At 37.8% G+C, this 20,310-nt stretch overlaps 2 gene segments (V, D, J or C); both read left to right on the forward strand.

The window, feature by feature from the left end:
* Window positions 1-2,087: 2,087 nt before the first annotated feature.
* Window positions 2,088-2,746, forward strand: LOC122148242. The segment is given in 2 exon segments: window positions 2,088-2,294; window positions 2,424-2,746. Coding segments are annotated over 2 exon segments (372 nt in total).
* Window positions 2,747-13,070: 10,324 nt separating this feature from the next.
* Window positions 13,071-13,943, forward strand: LOC122148276. The segment is given in 2 exon segments: window positions 13,071-13,128; window positions 13,323-13,943. Coding segments are annotated over 2 exon segments (399 nt in total).
* Window positions 13,944-20,310: the final 6,367 nt, after the last annotated feature.

A 20,310-nucleotide genomic window follows, 5' to 3' on the forward strand; every position in this document is an offset into this window, starting at 1 on the left:
ATAGACGTGAGAGGAAGATCTGTCCTGGTCTGGACGAGAGTGTTGGGAATGCCTCGTCTGGAACACCTCCCTCAGGTCTTGCCTCTGACCCCTCGACTCGCGCCGCCTTCTAGACCTGCCCGCAGATGGAGGTAGGGCACGAGCCTTCTGAACCTGTCTTTGGCCCTTAGACCAAAACGGGCGAGGACATCTTTGTTCGGGCTGAGACCTGAGATCCAGTCTGTATCCTGATCAGATGGTGGTTCAGCACCTAGAGACGACCTCTACAGCCCTGAATGTCAGCGGAGACCACATCAACTAGATGCGCCCCAGAGACAGATCCCCTGTGAAGACCTTATCAACAAGATGGCAATCGACACAAGAATATGAGTACCAGACTCCTCTGCACAATCTGACTTGTGTTGCAGCCTGGAATTAAACCACACCATGCTGGTTTCATCTGGCCAGAGGAGAACTGGCCCCCCGACTAATGGTTTCCACCATTGGAGTTTTGGTTTATTGCCAATGTCGCCTTTGGCTTGCTTAGTTGGGAATACTTAATTTCTGGCAATATTGTCAGTTTGATTGTACAGACACTATTTGAAGAGAATTGAACTGAGCTGGACAATGACATGACTGAATGAACAATGCACTGACTTTAACTGAAAAATTGACTGATTACTATTGTCCCCTGTATTATCAACACAGTATTTTCCTGTTTAACACTGTAAAGCTGCTTTGACAATCTATATTGTATAAAGCAGTAAATAAAGGCTTGCGTTACTCATGTGTAGTTATTCATTAATGACGAAACCATATTCAAAAGTGTTACCGACTTTTCTAATCCAGAAACCATATTCAAAAGTGTTACCGACTTTTCTAATCCAAACTTTACTGCTCATGTAAACGTGTTGACAAGTTTAAACAACTGATTAGATATATATATTGTTTTGCTTTGTTTGGGTGACCTTTTAAAATGTGCCCAATTTAAAATCTTGTTGTTTGTTTTTTGTTTAATTGTTAATACAAATGAATAAAAACTTCAGGGCAAAATTCCAGCAGTAAAGAAAAGAACACAGTTGCGTTGCACAGTTTGGCTTTTGTGGGGCGCTACGGAGTCAAGCATCATATACTGCAGTCATGCACTTTAACGGTGTCAGAGTAACAATCACTCATGACTGTTTAGATTGACTTCTCCAGTACTAAATATCAACATGAGAGTTTTCAGCATAATTACTGTCACACTAATCTGTCTCTCTGGTAAGGCTGTATTGTTAACCAGACATGTGTAGTAAAATACTTCATAATACCGTAATGTCTATTTATTTATTTTTTTTCCTCTTTTATCTGACACACTGTATGTTTGTTACAGGCTGTTCTTATACTTACACAGTTGACCAGTCTCCACCTGATGTGATCAAGAAACCAAAGGAATCTGCAAAGATCCAGTGTTCACACAATGTGCCCAATTACAATCAAATTAGCTGGTACAGACAAAACCAGGACCAAGGGTTCACATTCATGGGATATTTATTTTTAAAAAGTCAAAACCCAGAAAAAGAGTTCACTAAAAAAATAGAAATGTCTGGGGAAGGAAATAGCAATGGATATTTGACTATTGAAGATCTCTCGTCTAATGACAGTGCAGTGTATTTTTGTGCTGCATGTTACACAGTGTTTTAGATCCAAGCTGTTCATTACAAAAACATCTCTTTAATTCTGTGATTAATGGATAACAAAGAAAAAAAAAGCCTTAATCCACACCTGCTTCTGTGGTATTAATTTCAGACTGTTTTATTTATTTATTTATTTTTACTTATTGGTAGTAAGTAAGGTAGTTGTTGTGTTAGTTCTGTTAAGGGTATGGGGTTGGGTTAAGGGATTTAGAATATGGTCATGCAAAATAAGGCATTAATAAGGCATCAATATGCTAATAATATGCCTGCTAATAAGCAGCTAGATAATTGTGAACAGTGTTCCCTAATCTAAATTGTTACTATATATATGGATGTCATAACTACCTACATTTTACAACCCTGAAAAAAAACAAAAAACTAAAGCACTGATCAAACATTCAACAGCTTGAGGTTAATGAACACAATGTCGTGCCTTTCAATAGGTGGGGCTGTTTTGCAACACTTCCACCCAAGAGGATGGAGGTAGGACCTCACTTCTGAAAGGGTTGATAAAATTCAGATGAACTTATGCGGCTTTAAGTACATTTTTTAAAACTGTCCTAAGAATCCAGTGTCGTTAAAGCTTAATAATGGTCAGAAATCCAGTTCTACTCTTTTATTTGCTCTGCTGGCATTTTGGTAAGCAAATGTAAATGTTGTTTTTTTTGGACACAGCTTTCTTTGCACTCTTGTTACATTATCTGGTGAAGTCCTTTATATACCACAGAATGCACTAAAATTGCTGTTTCCATTTCCTTTATTTAACAGGCCATTTGTTGAGCAGTGTTGATCAAACTCCTTCTGAAGTCATTGTGCATTCTGGACAGGCCTGCACTCTATCCTGCTCTCACAGTATCTCCAGCTACAACACTATACTGTGGTACTACCAGCATGAGCATGGTCAAGGCATGCACATTATTGGATATACCTTTCATAGTACCCACAATTTGGAGAATGCAGATGATAAAAAATACAAGCTGAAAGGAGATGCCAAGAGTTCTGTGAACCTGACAATCTCAGAGCTCACGTTTAAGGAAAGTGCAGTGTATTTCTGTGCAGCCAGTTCACACAGTGCTGTAGGCCCCCCATGAGCCCTACAAAAAGCCCATATCTTTTGTGCATCTTTCATTAACTTTCAAGCAGTTGGGTTGAGTAGGATTCCATGGGAGGTACCTGCCAACTCTATTTTGTTTTCAAGTTGATATATTTAGCAAATAGGTCAACAGAATGCAAAAGAAGGGTTACTTAAAATAAAAGTCCCTGACAAGTCTGGTTTCTCCAAAGGTATTTTTCTCCACTACTGTCACCTGAAGGAGTTCTGGTTCCTTGTCATTGTCACCTTTGGCTTGCTTAGCTGGGATTTAAAAGACAATTAATATTCAAAAACATTATTGATTGAGTTGGATAGTTAAAAAATTATCTTCCAAAGCATCTTTATCCCCTATAAGAAGTACTGCTACGATTTGTTTAATAATTGATGAATTATGCAACATTGGCACTTTTATTGAAATTAATTTAATTAACACTAAACTTAATTGAGCTGAATGATGACACTATTCTCTTCTGTAGAGCTGAATTTTTTTCATAATAATGAATTTTGCAACATTACCACTGTTATTTTCCTGTTTATTACAGTAAAGCTGCTTTGAAACAATCTGTTTTGTATAAAGTGCTCTATTAATAATTGTAACTTGACTTAAAAATAGCATTAATTTACGCCACAGATTTTTTTTTGTAGTTATATATATTTTGTAATAAAATAAAATATATTTATGTGTATAGTAAGAATCAATGAATTCATTTCTAATTTAATTATTTAATTCCAATTCACTGTATATAAAGCAAATAATCCTTCTGGAACTTACTTTATAGCAAATGAAAATTTTCATACCCTTTTTTTGGGATGTAATATCCTGCCCATTTCAACATGACATCATTTCCTTTGTCTAGGTCTACTACTTTGCTGAAAACCTCAGTAGTTTTCCTCTGAAATGAGCAACACCAACATGATTAGATTTGTATTCAATATCATCTTCTTCCTGAGCTGGTTTACAGGTGTTATGATTTTAGTGAAACTAGTACATAGATACACTTCCAGGATCGTGGAAGCATATTATATGAAGGCTAAAACATTGAAATGCATCAGTATTTGTACCTAACAGTATTTCTTTGGATTCTCAGGTTGCCTGATTTGTGAGAAGGTGCATCAGACCCCTTCAGATGTGCTGTGTAAACCCAAGGATTCTGTCAGTCTGACCTGCAAACATAAAATTAATAACTATGACACAATACTGTGGTATCAGAGGTCATATGGAGATTCTAGCCTGAAACTGATCGGTTACGCACGATATAACAGCTTAAAGGAAATTGAAGCATCATATAAGGATAATTTTAATGTAACTGGAAATGGAGAAGAGGAGGTTACTTTAAAAATTCACCAAGCAAGACCAGACCAGGACAGTGCAGAGTATTTCTGTGCAGCATATTATGCACAATGCCACAAATGTTCTCCTTCCATGACAAAAACTTTGCTCTAATCTTTAATGCATCATGGTACACCTGCATGAAACCACATTGATGAGTTCTAGAAAACATCATTTAAAAAGCTATAATGAAACACAGAGGGGGAAAAAAGGTCCCACTAAATATTAAGTGTCTTTAACTACTACAATGTGCTTATTGTTTAACAGTTACAATGTGCTTATTGTGCATACATGTTTTAACATTTTACCTATAGTCACCTTGGAATTATAAACGTCTGAGCAGTTTCGAGATATTGAGCTTCAGAGGGAAAAGGGGAACAAGACTCTTTTATACATCAGTCCCAAAATGTGCACAACTTAAAAATTAAATAAATAAATAAAAAAATAAATAAAAAAATCACATAATGTAAATAAGTTGTCACAGAATAAGAACATGTGAAAAACTCAAATTTATAGAACCTTATAATTCCAATATGATGTTATATTTAAAACTACCTGCATGTAATTACATCTGTAATTAATGTAATTACTGTACATCAAGAATTACACTGTTGACCATTTAACCCACCTTTAAACCTAACCATACCATATCAAACCTGTCCATAACCATAATCGTATCCCACCTCAATAGCAGCAAAAGTGTTTTGAAATACAACATGAATACATTAATTATACCTAACATTTAATTTCTTTGTGTAAATATATAGCAGTTAAAGACACTATAGTATAATATAAAATGTGACCCCACCCCCCCCCCTAAAAAAAAAGGGGAGATGGCAGCAGTCTGGTGGTTTGATGACGCCATTTCCTGTCTTGAACAAATGAGCTCAGCTCAGCTCAGTGCAGTTGAGAACACACCATGATGTTTTGCCTCTCCATTCAACTTGTGACAGTGCTCTTTCTAACAGGTATGATTTTTTTATATGTCTGTTTTTTTAGTTTCAGATTTATTTTATAATTCAAGAAAAAATGGTTACAATTAAAAAAAAAAAATTGTAACAATCAAGTTGTAAAGTTTCCTCTATGTTCTTCTTTTTGTACAGTCCCCGCTGTGTGTAAAGACGTCCAACAGTCTCCAGATGCAGTCTTGTGTCATCCTGACAGTATTGCTGAGCTGACATGCAGCCACAAAATCAGTACCTATGACACAATATTATGGTATCAGCGCTCAGTTGGGGACACAGCACTAAAACTTTTAGCTTATATTTACTATAAAAAACCAAAGATTGAGGATCCATATGTAGCTCACTTCAATGTATCAGGTGATGGTGAAAATGCTGCTTCACTTCATATAACATGTAACAGAGAGGCCAAAATCACAGCCATGTATTACTGCGCTGCCAGTATTGCACAGTGCTGCAAGAGTTAAGCCGTCTTTACAATTACCTTCCTCTTATTAGACAACCCCTGCACCTGCACAGACCAGCACTGGCTCACATGATCACTGACAGCATATGATTGTGCTTTTCCTGGTGTGTCAAAGCAGGTGCTTCATTGTAGAGAGCTAGATGTAGACAGGTAGATAAGAACATGTTATTCTAAATGATAAGATAAACAATGGTCATTGTTAGTATGTCCAACATGTTTTGACATAGATGCCTTAGAAACTGAAATAGAATTTTTGGTTACACTATTTAAGGACCAATTCTCACTATTAACTATTAACTGTGACTTTTGTCTCAATAAACTCCTAATTTGCTGCTTATTAAATGGTAGTAATGGATCTAAATATGGTCATGCAGAATAAGGTATTAATATGTGCTTTATAAGTACTAGCAAACAGCCAATATGCTAGTAATATGCATGCTAATAAGCAACTAGTTCACAGTGAGAATTGGTCCTTAAAATACAGGTGCTGGTCATATAATTAGAATATCATGAAAAAGTTGATTTCACTAATTCCATTCAAAAAGTGAAACTTGTATATTATATTCATTCATTACACACAGACTGATATATTTCAAATGTTTATTTCTTTTAATTTTGATGATTATAACTGACAACTGTCATGCACTGTAATTCCTAATGCTACCTCTAGGGACGTTGTATTGTAAGAAGAAGTAGTGTGTACAACAGATAGAAAGGGAGAAGAAGAAGGGGGCTTAGTGAAAAACATGTGAAGTTACTGTTCGGAATTAAGTGAGAGGTCTGGAAGATAATCGTCGTGCTTATTACTTATACAAAATATAACAAAATTGGCGACGAGGATACTACGTTTCGCATAACGTTACTGACTCATCAACAATATCTCTGCATGTCTCTGCACCGTCAGTGTTCCTGGCTTGCCCAGGAGAGCCTACCATGCCAATCGACATGTGGTTGCGCATGTTCAATAACTATTTAACGGTTATCAACGCAGTGGGCGATGCATGGCCTGAAGCTCAGAAGAGGGCTACACTACTTCATTGTTTAGGCGCAGAGGGTCAACAGATCTTTTATGCACTGCCAGACACTGGTGAGACATACGATTCTGCTGTCGATGCTTTAAAAAAACACTTCATGCCCAAAGTTAATGTTGTCGTGGAGCGGCATACATTCAGAAAAAGAGTACAAACTTCACACGAAAACATACAACAGTACGTTGCTGCTTTACATGCACTCGCCGCTAACTGTGACTTTGGTGATAAAGGGGATGATATGATTCGCGATCAATTGCTGGAACATTTGCACAGTGATGATATTAGACAGAGGCTGTTACTCAAGCTGGACCTGACAATACAGAAAGCAACTACACTTGCAACACAATTAGAAGCAGCGGCTGAGCACGGCAAGAGAATGACGGCCGACAGAGATGCTTCAGTGCGAGCCGTACAAGTCAAGCCATATCACGCGAGAGGGAAACACCATTCACGTCTGACTACTGCCCACGCTTCGTCGAACCGTAAGTCATGTTTTAGATGCGGTTCAGACAAACACCTAGCTAATTCAGCACAGTGCCCAGCTGCAAAGGTGTTTTGTAAATTATGCAACAAGAAGGGACATTTTGCTCATGTGTGCCGTTCAGCCCCAGCAAGTGATGTGTGCGAGGTGCAAGTGCATGACGTCACAGTGCTGTATCTAGAGAATTCTGCTGAAGTACAAAAAAAACTACATTGCGAAGTGACTGTCAATACTCCTGCTTCACCTAGCACCACAGTACAATTCGTTGTGGATACAGGCTCTTCTGTGTCTATATTGCCTCTTCACATTTATAAACACCATTTCAGTGCCACACAATTATCAACTCCTGCCATCCGTCTGGTGACTTACACACAGGAATACATACCTGTACTCGGATGCCTGCAAGCACAAGTGTGTGTATCAAATGCATCAGTTGCTGCCACATTCTTCGCTGTGGATAAAGGGACTGCTTTGTTAGGCATAGACTTGATTTCTGCCCTAAAACTTCATATAAAAGGCGATAATGTCTGCTCCTTGGTTATGGCCACCAATTCCACGGGCCCTATCAAACATCCAGCGCAATGCGACGCAAGGCGCAGCGCAAGTGTGTTTGCTAGTTTCAGTCTGGCGCCGTTCGCATTTTCCCGTCCAGCGCCACGTCATTTAATTAGCAAATGCTTTTGTGCCCATTTGTGCACCCATGGGCGTGCTGTTCTAAAAAAGAGGTGTGTTCAGGTGCATTGCTATTTTAAGGAACTGAAAATAGACTGCGCCATAGACCATCTCAAACCTGGTCTAAAGTCTGGTGCAATGTTTTTTCTTTGTTATTTAAAGAGCGTATAAGTATAGGTGGGTCCACAACGTGCATACACGCTGCTTATTAAACACAGGGACGCACAGCAGCACACAAACATGCCAAATATAAAAAATTAAAGGATTGCAATGCATAAGAATTTTTTGTAAAATGCCTACATGTCATAATGGATAGTCATCGCATGTATCAGAATTAGGCTATCTATTTGCTTGCACACGAGCAGCTCCGTTTCATCTCAGAGACGCATTCTGTCTTTGCGCTTGCCAAATTCTGCTGTGTAAATAGCAAATCCATCATGGCACGAGCGCAACTGGCTGTTAAAGGGAATGGAAGATGAGACTCTGATTGGTGTATTGCACGTTACGCCCAAAAAACACCCATTACTCATTAAGAGAATAGGGACAACCCGTTTAGACCATGCATTCTCTTTCAGTGACTGATTTTGAAACTGCCCATGTTGCTTGTCCTGAACTGGAAATGCTGCGAAAGCAAATTACACAGGGCTAGCCACCCTCCATCAAAGTGGTGAGTCAGGACATGATTCCATACTTCAGAGTGAGAGATGAACTCGCAGTGAAATATGCTTTCATTTTCAGAGGAACAAGTTTGTTAGTTCCTGTGGCCCTGTGACACACTTTGAGTTCCTTGGCACACGAGTCTCACCAAGGAGTAGTCTGCACAAAACAGAGGTTGTGGGATCTTTACTGGTGGCCGCAGATGGACGCTCAGGTCCAGTCAACGATTGCTACATGCATTCCCTGCCAGTCTAATGACAAATCTACTGTGATGCATCCAGCACATCTGCAGCCAGTTCAGTTTCCTGAGGGTCCGTGGAAAAAACTGGATATAGTCAGACCATTTGAAACAGCCACCCATGGTTGCAGATATGCTATAACGCTCACAGACTATCATTTCAAGTGGCCTGAGCTTGCATTTGCTAGCAGTGCAACTACTGAGGACATTGTCAAATTTCTGAATACTGTTTTTAGTCATCATGGCAACCCAGAGTGTATCGTTATGGACAATGTTATGCACACAGTTCACCTCAACGGTCTTTGCGGAGTTTGTGAAGGAACAAGACATAAAACACATACGCACATCTGTGTACTATTCTGCAGCTAACGGTGCGGTCGAAAGATTTCACCATGCACTGAAAGGTTGCATCCAGACAGCCATTCAACACTCACAACCATGGAACAGAGCTGTTACCTAGTGGCTCCAGGCGTATCGGGCAACCCCTCACGCTACGACGGGTGTGTCACCATACGAGCTCTTGTATGGAAGGAAGAAGCAAAGCAAGCTTAACATCCTGCCTTTACATGGGGAGGGCAAATGTGATCTTGCTGCTGTCCGTGAACATGTGAAAAAAAAAGCAGGACAAAATTAAATTATACACCGATCACCAAAGCAGTGCTCGCAATCCCAAAAGGTCATCCTAAATTCTCTGTTCCTGTAAGAGTAGAGAAGAGAGTGGGACCCAACACATTCCTGCTTAGTGATGGAAAAAAAGTGGAATGCTGCGCACCTGGCATACTCGCCTGAATTGACTGACTGTGCCAGTAACACATTACAGCAAACACACAACACTACACACAGTTCTGTGAAAGTCTCGCGTATGAGACGAAAGCCTGTTTGGCACAAGGACTATGATGTACACTAAACAGGACTGTTTTACAGTACATCCAAGTTGCACAGGTGTAGCCCTCAATGAAAAAAAAAAAAAAAAAAAGAGAACAGTTCTGAGTTAATTGCTCTTTGGTTTACAAAAGTGTTTGAAGTAACAGTAAAACAATGTTATTAAATATGTTCAAATGTTAACTGATTGCTTCTGCTGACCATTCATGTTTTGATGTTATGAGTTATTAGTTACAGAGATGTCACTGTTTACATGCATTGATTATAATGTACGGACTGTTACTGAATAGTTGTCTAGGTTGTCACAACTACTTATTTAGAGTACATGTTTCCTTCTGTTGAGTTAAGGAGAATTTTTTTACAAAAAGGGGAAATGTTGTGTCATGTACTGTAATTCCTAATGCTACAGTACCTCTAGGGATGTTGTATTGTAAGAAGAAGAAGTGTGTACAACAGATAGAAAGGGAGAAGAAGAAGGGGGCTTAGTGAAAAAAATGTGAAGTTACTATTCAGAATAAAGTGAGAGGTCTGGAAGATAATCGTCGTGCTTATTACTTATACAAAATCTAACAACAACTAAGGAAAATCCCAAATTCAGTATCTCAGAAAATTAGAATATTGTGAAAAGGTTCAACATTGAAGACACCTGGTGCCACACTCTAATCAGCTAATTAACTCAAAACACCTGCAAAGGCCTTTAAATGGTCTCTCAGTCTAGTTCTGTAGGCTACACAATCATGGGGAAGACTGCTGACTTGACAGTTGTCCAAAAGACGTCCATTGACACCTTGCACAAGGAGGTCAAGACACAAAACGTTATTGCAAAAGAGGCTGGCTGTTCACAGAGCTCTGTGTCCAAGCACATTAATAGAGAGACAAAGGGAAGGAAAAGATGTGGTAGAAAAAAGTGTACAAGCAATCGGGATAACCGCACCCTGGAGAGGATTGTAAAACAAAACCCATTCAAAAATGTGGGGGAGATTCACAAAGAGTGGACTGCAGCTGGAGTCAGTGCTTCAAGAACCACTAGACACAGACGTATGCAAGACATGGGTTTCAGCTGTCGCATTCCTTGTGTCAAGTCACTCTTGAACAACAGACAGCATCAGAAGTGTCTCGCCTGGGCTAAAGACAAAAAGGACTGGACTGCTGCTGAGTGGTCCAAAGTTATGTTCTCTGATGAAAGTAAATTTTGCATTTCCTTTGGAAATCAGGGTTCCAGAGTCTGGAAGAAGAGAGGAGAGGCACACAATCCACGTTGCTTGAGGTCCAGTGTAAAGTTTCCACAGTCAGTGATGGTTTGGGGTGCCATGTCATCTGCTGGTGTTGGTCCACTGTGTTTTCTGAGGACCAAGGTCAACGCAGCTGTAAACCAGGAAGTTTTAGAGCACTTCATGCTTCCTGCTGCTGACCCACTTTATGGAGATGCAGATTTCATTTTCCAACAGGACTTGGCACCTGCACACAGTGCCAAAGCTACCAGTACCTGGTTTAAGGACCATGGTATCCCTGATCTTAATTGGCCAGCAAACTCGCCTGACCTTAACCCCATAGAAAATCTATGGGGTATCGTGAAGAGGAAGATGTGATATGCCAGACCCAAGAATGCAGAAGAGCTGAAGGCCACTATCAGAGCAACGTGGGCTCTCATAACACCTGAGCAGTGCCACAGACTGATGGACTCCATGCCATGCCGCATTGCTGCAGTAATTCAGGCAAAATGAGCCCCAACTAAGTATTGAGTGCTGTACATGCTCATACTTTTCATGTTCATACTTTTCTGTTGGCCAAGATTTCTAAAAATCCATTCTTTGTATTGGTCTTAAGTAATATTCGAATTTTCTGAGATACTGAATTTGGGATTTTCCTTAGTTGTCAGTTATAATCATCAAAATTAAAAGAAATAAACATTTGAAATATATCAGTCTCTGTGTAATGAATGAATATAATATACAAGTTTCACTTTTTGAATGGAATTAGTAAAATAAATAAATAAACTTTTTGATGATATTCTAATTATATGACCAGCACCTGTAAAGTGTTATGAGATTTTACCCATTAGTGAAAGCCCTGCATTATATTCCGATTTGAATATACAAATTATGAATATTGTTCATATAGTTAAAATATTATATGTCATGAGATAAAGTAATAAAACTAAATGTGCTGATAAGATTACATCATATTATTGAATAAAATTTTATATTCTGAATAATTACATTATTATGAAAAAAAAAAATTATGGGTTGCTTGGTTATCTCATAAATGTTAATATTATGTATATCAATTAAAAGCATCAGCCTTTCAGTAGCTGTTCTAAGTTAAATATCAAGAAACGTTTTGCAATGCGTCATTTTTTTTAATACTGACATATCACAATTCCAAAGCACTATGTTATGCACTTCCAAACTGATGCTGAAATTCAGTGTTGAAATATCAATAAATTCAGAATATATTAAAATTACTATTATTATACTACTATGATATTATTATATACAGAATGTTACTATATTTGGAGCAAATTAAACTATACTAATAATAAGGGGCAATGATTTAATGCCTTTATGCTCACTGCTCTTTATAGACACAACCCTTCAATACACTTTATTCGTAGGAGGTGCAGCATTACCCATCATTCATCTGCAATTTCTTAGTGCATTATGAAACAATCCAGTGATTCTCCTCCATATCTGCTCTTTGACATACACCCTCACACAAGATCAACATGAGAGGATCTCTTGTTTCTTCAACAACTGTGCTTTGTTTCATAGGTAATACTATAAGATGTTTCTTTACGTGTATATCTTGCTGTACTTTGTCACCTTTAAATATAACTGTTAATTTTACACAATTAGTTATACAATTAAAGTGTAGTATTTGTCTTCATGTCTTCACAGGTGTGGTGTTTTCTAGTAAGGTTGATCAAACTCCTTCTGCAATTTTTTGGAGTCCTGAGAGTCCATCTGAAATCACCTGTCGCCATCAAATAACTAACTATGACACTTTACTGTGGTACCAGCGCTCACTGACAGACACTGAGCTGAAACTCATTGGTTATATGAGATATGACCAAAGAACTATTGAGAAGCAATTTGAGAAGCATTTTAATGTGAGCGGTTATGGTGAAACACACTCTACACTTCATCTTATCCACCTGAGAAAATCTGAAGATAGTGCTATGTACTACTGTGCTGCGTATTACCACAGTGCTGTTTTCCCCCTTTCCATTAAACAAAAACCCACCTTTAATAATCTCATAACAGACAGCAGTTTTGCACAGCTGTCACATGATTTGGTACAGTACATGATATATTCTCTTTACTTTGTGTGCAGATGTGTTTACCTATTGAAGATGTCTGTCTACTAACTAGAATTTCAGTATACATTATTTAATGACAGAGCAAACAAATCAGCATCAACAATAAGCAACTGCCTGGCAACCAATCCAAAAAAAAAAAAAAAAAGGATCGCATCATTTGCACACCAGAGGGCAGACACTGTTTAAAGTTATAACCGATAGAGTTATGATGTAGTTTCCGTTCTTACACGAAGGGAAAAAAGTTTAAGAATAGATTAGTTTTTCCTATCCAGTCATTTGTCTTTAGGAACAACATGATTAGACATCTGATCAACACTGCTATATTGTTGCTGTTTTTAACAGGTAATAAAATGCATTTAAACAAGATGCATATTCTCAAACAAGAGAGGTACACATTGTAAACATGATTTTTCAAGAAAATACTATTAGGCTATGTTTAATCCATCATTATTTGTGAAATGTCTGATTGAAATTCTAAACTTTTTTTTTCTCCTCAGTGTAGTGTTGTCACTCTAAATGTTTCCTTCTCTTAACAGGCTTCTCTGTGAACTCTGCTATCAAACAGACCCCTTCTGACCTGCTGTCCAAAAACAATGTAGAATCAGTGACTCTTCACTGTTCTCACACAAATCCAAGCTTCAATGTCATCCTCTGGTACAAGCAGCCTCTAAGCGGAGAAATGCAGCTCATGGGGTATCTATACAGGACAAATAATAACTCTGAGCCAGTTTTTAATGAGAAAATTGAGATATTGGGGAATGGAGCAAGTAAAAGCCATTTGATACTGAAAAAACTTTCCTCAGATGACAATGCAATCTATTACTGCGCTGCAAGAGAACACAGTGCTGTGGGTTTCCTGCACTTCTGCACAAAAACGTTATCATGAAATCCTATACATTACATCACAGTGTCACTCTTTCTTTATGTTAAGAAGGTAGTTATGTTTGTGACATGCCAAATGTAAATACTTATGGGCTACCGCTGCTAGTTGTCACACTTTATTACTCCAGTGAATGTTTCTCAGTGCTCATTTCTGTATAGGCTTATACTTTGGAAGGCAGCTTCAATGTACTGTATGTTAAACTATAAAACATGTCCACCAGAAATGTAACATATGTAAAACCTACACCTGTTGTTAGAAAACAGTTCAGGCTAAAATCTACCTTCATTATAAATAAATGACTCATGCATTAATGTATGTAAGTGTTATTTTGTTTACTTGTATATGTAACGCTATTTGACAAATATGATGAAATTTGAGTTTTTAATGTTTAATTGATGAATAAGTTAAAGTCAAGTTTGAACTAGATCTTTGAAACCAACATTCAAATCCACTTCCCGTGAAAACATATTTGTATAACTGGGATTTCTGACTCAAAACCTTATACAGGTAGGTGAGATATTGTCTGGTGTGACAATTAGCCCTGGCCTCTCAGATAACTATTAAATTTCATTTTGTCTTCTTTAGCAAAATATCTAATTTCCATACACTGTACAATACATTATTTATTGATAACAAGGCAGATGTAGAATGTTTGGGCAGTGAGTATACTATTGAAAGTGAGTTCTACTGTACTGTACTACTGTACTCAATTTCCAACCCACCAGGGGGCAGTAGAAATAAAAAACACATAAATGTGAACAGAATAAATCAGACTCCACCCATTTATCCAATAAACCTGACTAGCTAACCCTTGAGTTTTCATTCAAACCAGAATTCAACATGAGTGAATTTCCAGTAATTTTTTTCCTGCTTCAGTGCTGCATTGGTGAGGCATTATTTGCAGTTACACATATCTATGGCATCACTATAGTTTAACCTGTTTCTTTAATGGCCTTACAGGACTGTGTATGATGTTACATGTTACACAAACTCCTACCGATCTTTTCTTGGTCAATGGAGCGACCATGAACCTCACATGCAGTCACAATGACAAAAGCTATGACAAAATCTTCTGGTACCAGCAGTTTAACAGGCAAAATCTCGAGCACCTTGGCTTCCTTTCCTTCAAGCAACCCTTGGTTGACAAAGAGGGTTTCACAATAACAGGAGATGCAGAGAAAGAGGCGTACTTGCTGGTGTCGTCTGTGAAAGCTGAGCACAGTGCTGTGTATTTATGTGCAGTGAGTACACCACAGTGCTTCGAGTTTATAGGAGCCTGTGCTCAAAACCCCTCCCCTGTCACATGACACATCTGCACCTGGGTTGACAGCCCAGTCAAATGAGGTGAACAAGGTCTTGGCCTTGAGATACATGATAGCTGTACTCTTATGACTGCAGAAGAAAAACATATTTAGAGAGGCAACTGCTGCATTGTGAATTAATTTTTTTTATACTATTAAATGTTGTAATCATGATCTTTTTAACCACAATCATTACTTTCTGGTTAACAGGTAAACATTTCCAGTGCAATGCAGTGTAAGTTATTTAATGTACATGTATTGTTATGTGGTCCTCACCCTCCTGTAGTTTGTGTGGTTTGTTCTCCTGTCATTCAGCAGTCTCCCAAACAACTTCTACTGAGAGTGGAGGAGAAAGAGGCGAAGCTTTCTTGTCGTCATGGTGACAACAGCTATCCATATCTGTACTGGTATCAACAGAAAAGCAATGGTGGTTCTTTGGAGCTTATTGGAATGCTTACGATTGGTGAACCCTCTCAATTCAAAACTCGATTTAACATCACAGGACATGCTACACAAGATGCATTCCTGCTGATATCCAGCATATCTGCTGAGGACAGTGCAGTGTATTTCTGTGCAGCAAGTGAGCACAGTTGTACAGTTCCCTTTAACCTTTGACAAAAAATGGTTCACTTTCCACCTGTTTTTTTTTTTTTTTTTTTTTTTTTTTTTTTTTTTTTTTTAAGGCTTCTTGAATATCTATGCCACAACCAGTAATAACTGTTATTACAAATAGAGGGCACTAATGAAAATGTGATATTTCAGCACACAGTATATGGCCTTTCTCCACTGTCCTCTCAAATAAAGGCAAGACATCAAGAAAGAAAGAAAGAATGAAATAATAATGGTCGTTTTTGAATCCTAATTCACTCCTGCTTGAAGATTAGCCATGTTAGCAGCGAACTCTTGTCTGCATAATTTATAAACATTGCACATACTTTACATTTCCATAATACTTTATTACATAGAGACAGAACTGAATTGACCTTTGTTTGTGAACTGAAATGTATTTTAGATTTATCTTAAAACTGCACTACTTTGCACAAGCTCCTAATTCTAAATATTAAAATTCAGTTCTTAACTCATTCTGCCCTGTTTATGATACAGACATGAACGATTCCTCAAATTGGGCAACTTTAGGTTAGGTGTATATTTTCCTAAATGATCAAACATAATTGTTGCATATAGAAGATGAAAATAATCCCATTTACTTGCACTGTATTGTGACTAGAATATCACAGACGTTCAGGGGTGACCTTTTTTGATTTGGACCAATAAGCAACCACCTGACATCTAACATCTAGGTGGTTTCCTTCTGAGGTAAACAACAGTGATAGTTTCAAGCTGTTCCCTCTTATGACTGCAGAAGAAATCATTTAGAGAGCCAGCCATTGCACTGAGAATTTAATGTTATTTCTTCTGTTGTCTTTGTTGAATGTTATCAGCATGATCAGAGCAATCATTTTAACTATAATCACTACTTACTGGCTACCAGGTAAGCGTTTCCAGTGCAATGCAGTCTAACTTTTTTATTTTATATTCATTTGTATGCTCTCCTCACTCTCTTGTAGTTTGTGTGGTTTGTTCTCCTGTCATTCAGCAGTCTCCCAAACATCTTCTACGGAGAGTGGAGGAGAAAGAGGCAAATCTTTCTTGTCGTCACGGTGACAGCAGCTATCCATATCTGTTCTGGTATCAACAGAAAAGAAACAGTGGTTCTTTAGAACTTATTGGAATGCTCAATTATGGCATAGTTTCTGAAGAGGATAAATTCAAACCTCGATTTAACATCACAGGAGATGCTACAAAAGATGCATTCCTGTTCATATCCAACTTAAATGCTGAGGACAGCGCAGTGTATTTCTGTGCAGCTAGTTTGCACAGCCATACAATTCCTTTTAATCGCTGACAAAAAACTATTCGCTTTGCACCTGTTTTATTATTAAAAAAAAAAAAAAAAGCCACAAGATTTCATGCATCTTCATGCCAACATTGGTAATATAATCTTTACAAATAGCAGGCAATAATGGAGATGTGATGTTTCATTATGTATTGTTACATGTGGGCTTTAATAAAGTATGACAGCAAAATGGCTTTCATCAAATATGTTTGCATTGCTTTCAACATATGATGAATGTTTTTGCTCAAGAGGGCCCTGGTTCAAGACCAACCTGGGATATGTTCTACTTCCAGTTTCCTGGAAATGGCAAAATTTAAAAATAATAATGTAAAAATAAGTAAAAATTTCTCCAGGTAATCTCGTGCCATCAGAATAGGGCTAAAAGCAAAAAGTCAATAAACCAGGGATGCCTGATTCTGTTCTTGAAGATCTACCTTTAGCTCCAACCTTAATCTAACACACCTGAACCAGCTAACAAGCTTGGAACAGGGTGAACTGAACTTTGCCGGTACAGTAGGCAAAATAATTTCCATATACAGAAAATGAAACAAAATTTGCAATGAATGAAGATCCTAAGCTGTACGTTATGTAACTAGAATATCACAGACAATTGGAGGTGGGCTTTTATTATTTGGACCAATAAGCAACCACCTAACATCTAACATCTAGGTGGTTCCTTTCTGAGGTGAACAAGTCTCAGCCTCAAGATCTGTGATGAGATATGTGAAAAGCTCTTTCGACTATAGAAGAAATACTTTAGAAAGGCAACCTTTGCACTGTGAATTTAATGTTATTTCTTCTGTTGCTTGGTTGAATTTTATAATCATGATCAGAGCAATAATTTTAATGATTATCATTGCTTTCATGTTAATAGGTAAGCATTCCCAGTGCATTGCAGTCTAAGTTATTTTATGTATATGTATTGTTATGCGCTCCTCACTCTCTTGTAGTTTGTGTGGTTTGTTCTCCTGTCATTCAGCAGTCTCCTAAACATCTTCTACTGAGAGTGGAGGAGAAAGAGGCAAAGTTTTCTTGTCGTCACGGTGACAGCAGCTATCAGTACCTGTACTGGTATCAACAGAAAAGCAACGGTGGTTCTTTGGAGCTTATTGGAATGCTCAATTATGGCACAGCTTATCAAGAGGAAAAATTCAAATCTCGATTTAACATCACAGGACATGCTACAAAAGATGCATACATGCTCATATCCAGCATATCTGCTGAGGACAGTGCACTATATTTCTGCGCAGCTAGTTTGCACAGTCATACAATTCCTTTTAAATGCTGACAAAAAACTGTTCGCTTTGCACCTGTTTGATTAATAAAAAAAAAAAAAAAAGCCACAAGATTTCTTGCATCTTCATGCCAAAACTGGTAATAAGAATATTTGCAGATAGAGGGCCCTAATGAAAATGTGATGTTTCAGTATGAGAAGTTTGTTAAATGTGGGCTTTAATTAGAGAACAACAACAAAATGGTCTTCATCACAGATGTGTGTATTGCTCTTGACATATGATGAGTGTCTTTGCTCAAGTGGACCCTGGTTCAAGACCAACCTGAGACATGCTCTACATTCAGTTTTATGGAATTTGCAAAATATATCAGAGAAGCACAATTAGTGCCATCAGAATAGGGCTAAAAGCAAAAAGCCAATAAACCAGGGGTACCTGATTCTGTTCTTGAAGATCTACCTTTAGCTCCAACCTTAATCTAACACACCTGAACCAGCTAACAAGCTAGAAACAGTGAATTGAACTTTGCTGGTACATTAGGCAAAATAATTTTCACATATATACAATGAAACAATTTTTCCTATGAAGGAGGATCCAGAGCTATATGAGACAATATCACAGACACTTGGGGTTGGCCTTTTTTCATTCGGACCAATAAGCAACCACCTAACAGCTAACATCTAGTGGATCCTTTCTGAGGTGAACAACAGTCTCAGCCTCAAGATACAGTTTGTGAGAAGCTCTTTCGACTGCAGCAGAAACAATATAGAGAGTCAGCCATTGTATTGTGAATTTAATGTTATTTCTTTTGTTGCTTGGTTGATATAATCATGATCAGAGCAATCATTTTAACAATAATCATTATTTTCATGTTAATAGGTAAGCACTTCCAATTAAATTCAGTTTTAAGATATTTACATAATGTACATGTATTGTTATACACTCCTCACCCTCCTGTAGTTTGTGTGGTTTGTTCTCCTGTCATTCAGCAGTCTCCTAAACATCTTCTACTGAGAGTGGAGGAGAAAGAGGCAAAGCTTTTTTGTCGTCACGGTGACAGCAGCTATCCATATCTGTACTGGTATCAACAGAAAAGCAGAGGTGGTTCTTTGGAGCTTATTGGAATGCTTAGTTTTGATGAAGCTTCTCCAGAGGTTCAATTCAAAACTCGATTTAAAATCACAGGACATGCTACACAAGATGCATTCCTGCTGATATCCAACATATCTGCTGAGGACAGTGCAGTGTATTTCTGTGCAGCAAGTGAGCACAGTTGTACAGTTCCCTATAACCTTTGACAAAAAAAGGTTTCACTGTGCACCTGTTTAAAAAAAAAAAAAAAAAAAAAAAGGCTTCTTGAATATCTATGCCAAAAACCGGTAATAACTGTTATTACAAGTAGAGGGCACTAATGAAAATATAATATTTCTGCATATATGGGGTTTAATGGAGAACAGCAGCATAATGTTTCCAGGTTCAAGAGCATGTTCTAGTCCAGTTCCATCTCTTTCCCCTTGTACTTTCCTGGCACTTCTCCATTGTCCTCTCAAAAAAAAAAAAAAAAGGTTTTGCTTTTTTTTCTTCAATTTTCGTTGGAGGTTTTTTAGGATGCAGGAGAACAAACCACACAAACTACAAGAGAGTGAGGAGTGGGTGAGGAGTGTATAACAAAACTGTATTTTAGATTTATCTTTAAACTGCACTACTTTGCACAAGCTCCTATTTCTAAACATTAGAAATTCAGTTCTTAACTCATTCTGCCCTGTTTATGATACAGACATGACCGATTCCTCAAATTGTGCAACTTTAGGTTAGGTATTTATTTTCCCAAACGATCAAACACAATTGTTGCATACAGAAGATGAAAATAATCCCATTTACTTGCACTGTACTGTGACTAGAATATCACAGACATTTGGGGGTGACCTCTTTTGATTTGGACCAATAAGCAACCACCTGACATCTATGTTTTGTGTGTTTTTTTTCTTTGTTGAAATTTGGGGGTGACCTTTTTGTTTTGGTTTAATGCTGTTCCCTCTTATGACTGCAGAAGAAAACATTTAAAGAGGCAGCCATTGCACTGAGAATTTAATGTTATTTCTTCTGTTGTCTTTGTTGAATGTTATCAGCATGATCAGAGCAATCATTTTAACTATAATCACTACTTACTGGCTACCAGGTAAGCGTCTCCAGTTCAATGCAGTCTAACTT

Source organism: Cyprinus carpio, chromosome A17, assembly GCF_018340385.1.
Source record: "Cyprinus carpio isolate SPL01 chromosome A17, ASM1834038v1, whole genome shotgun sequence".
Lineage (NCBI taxonomy): Eukaryota > Metazoa > Chordata > Actinopteri > Cypriniformes > Cyprinidae > Cyprinus > Cyprinus carpio.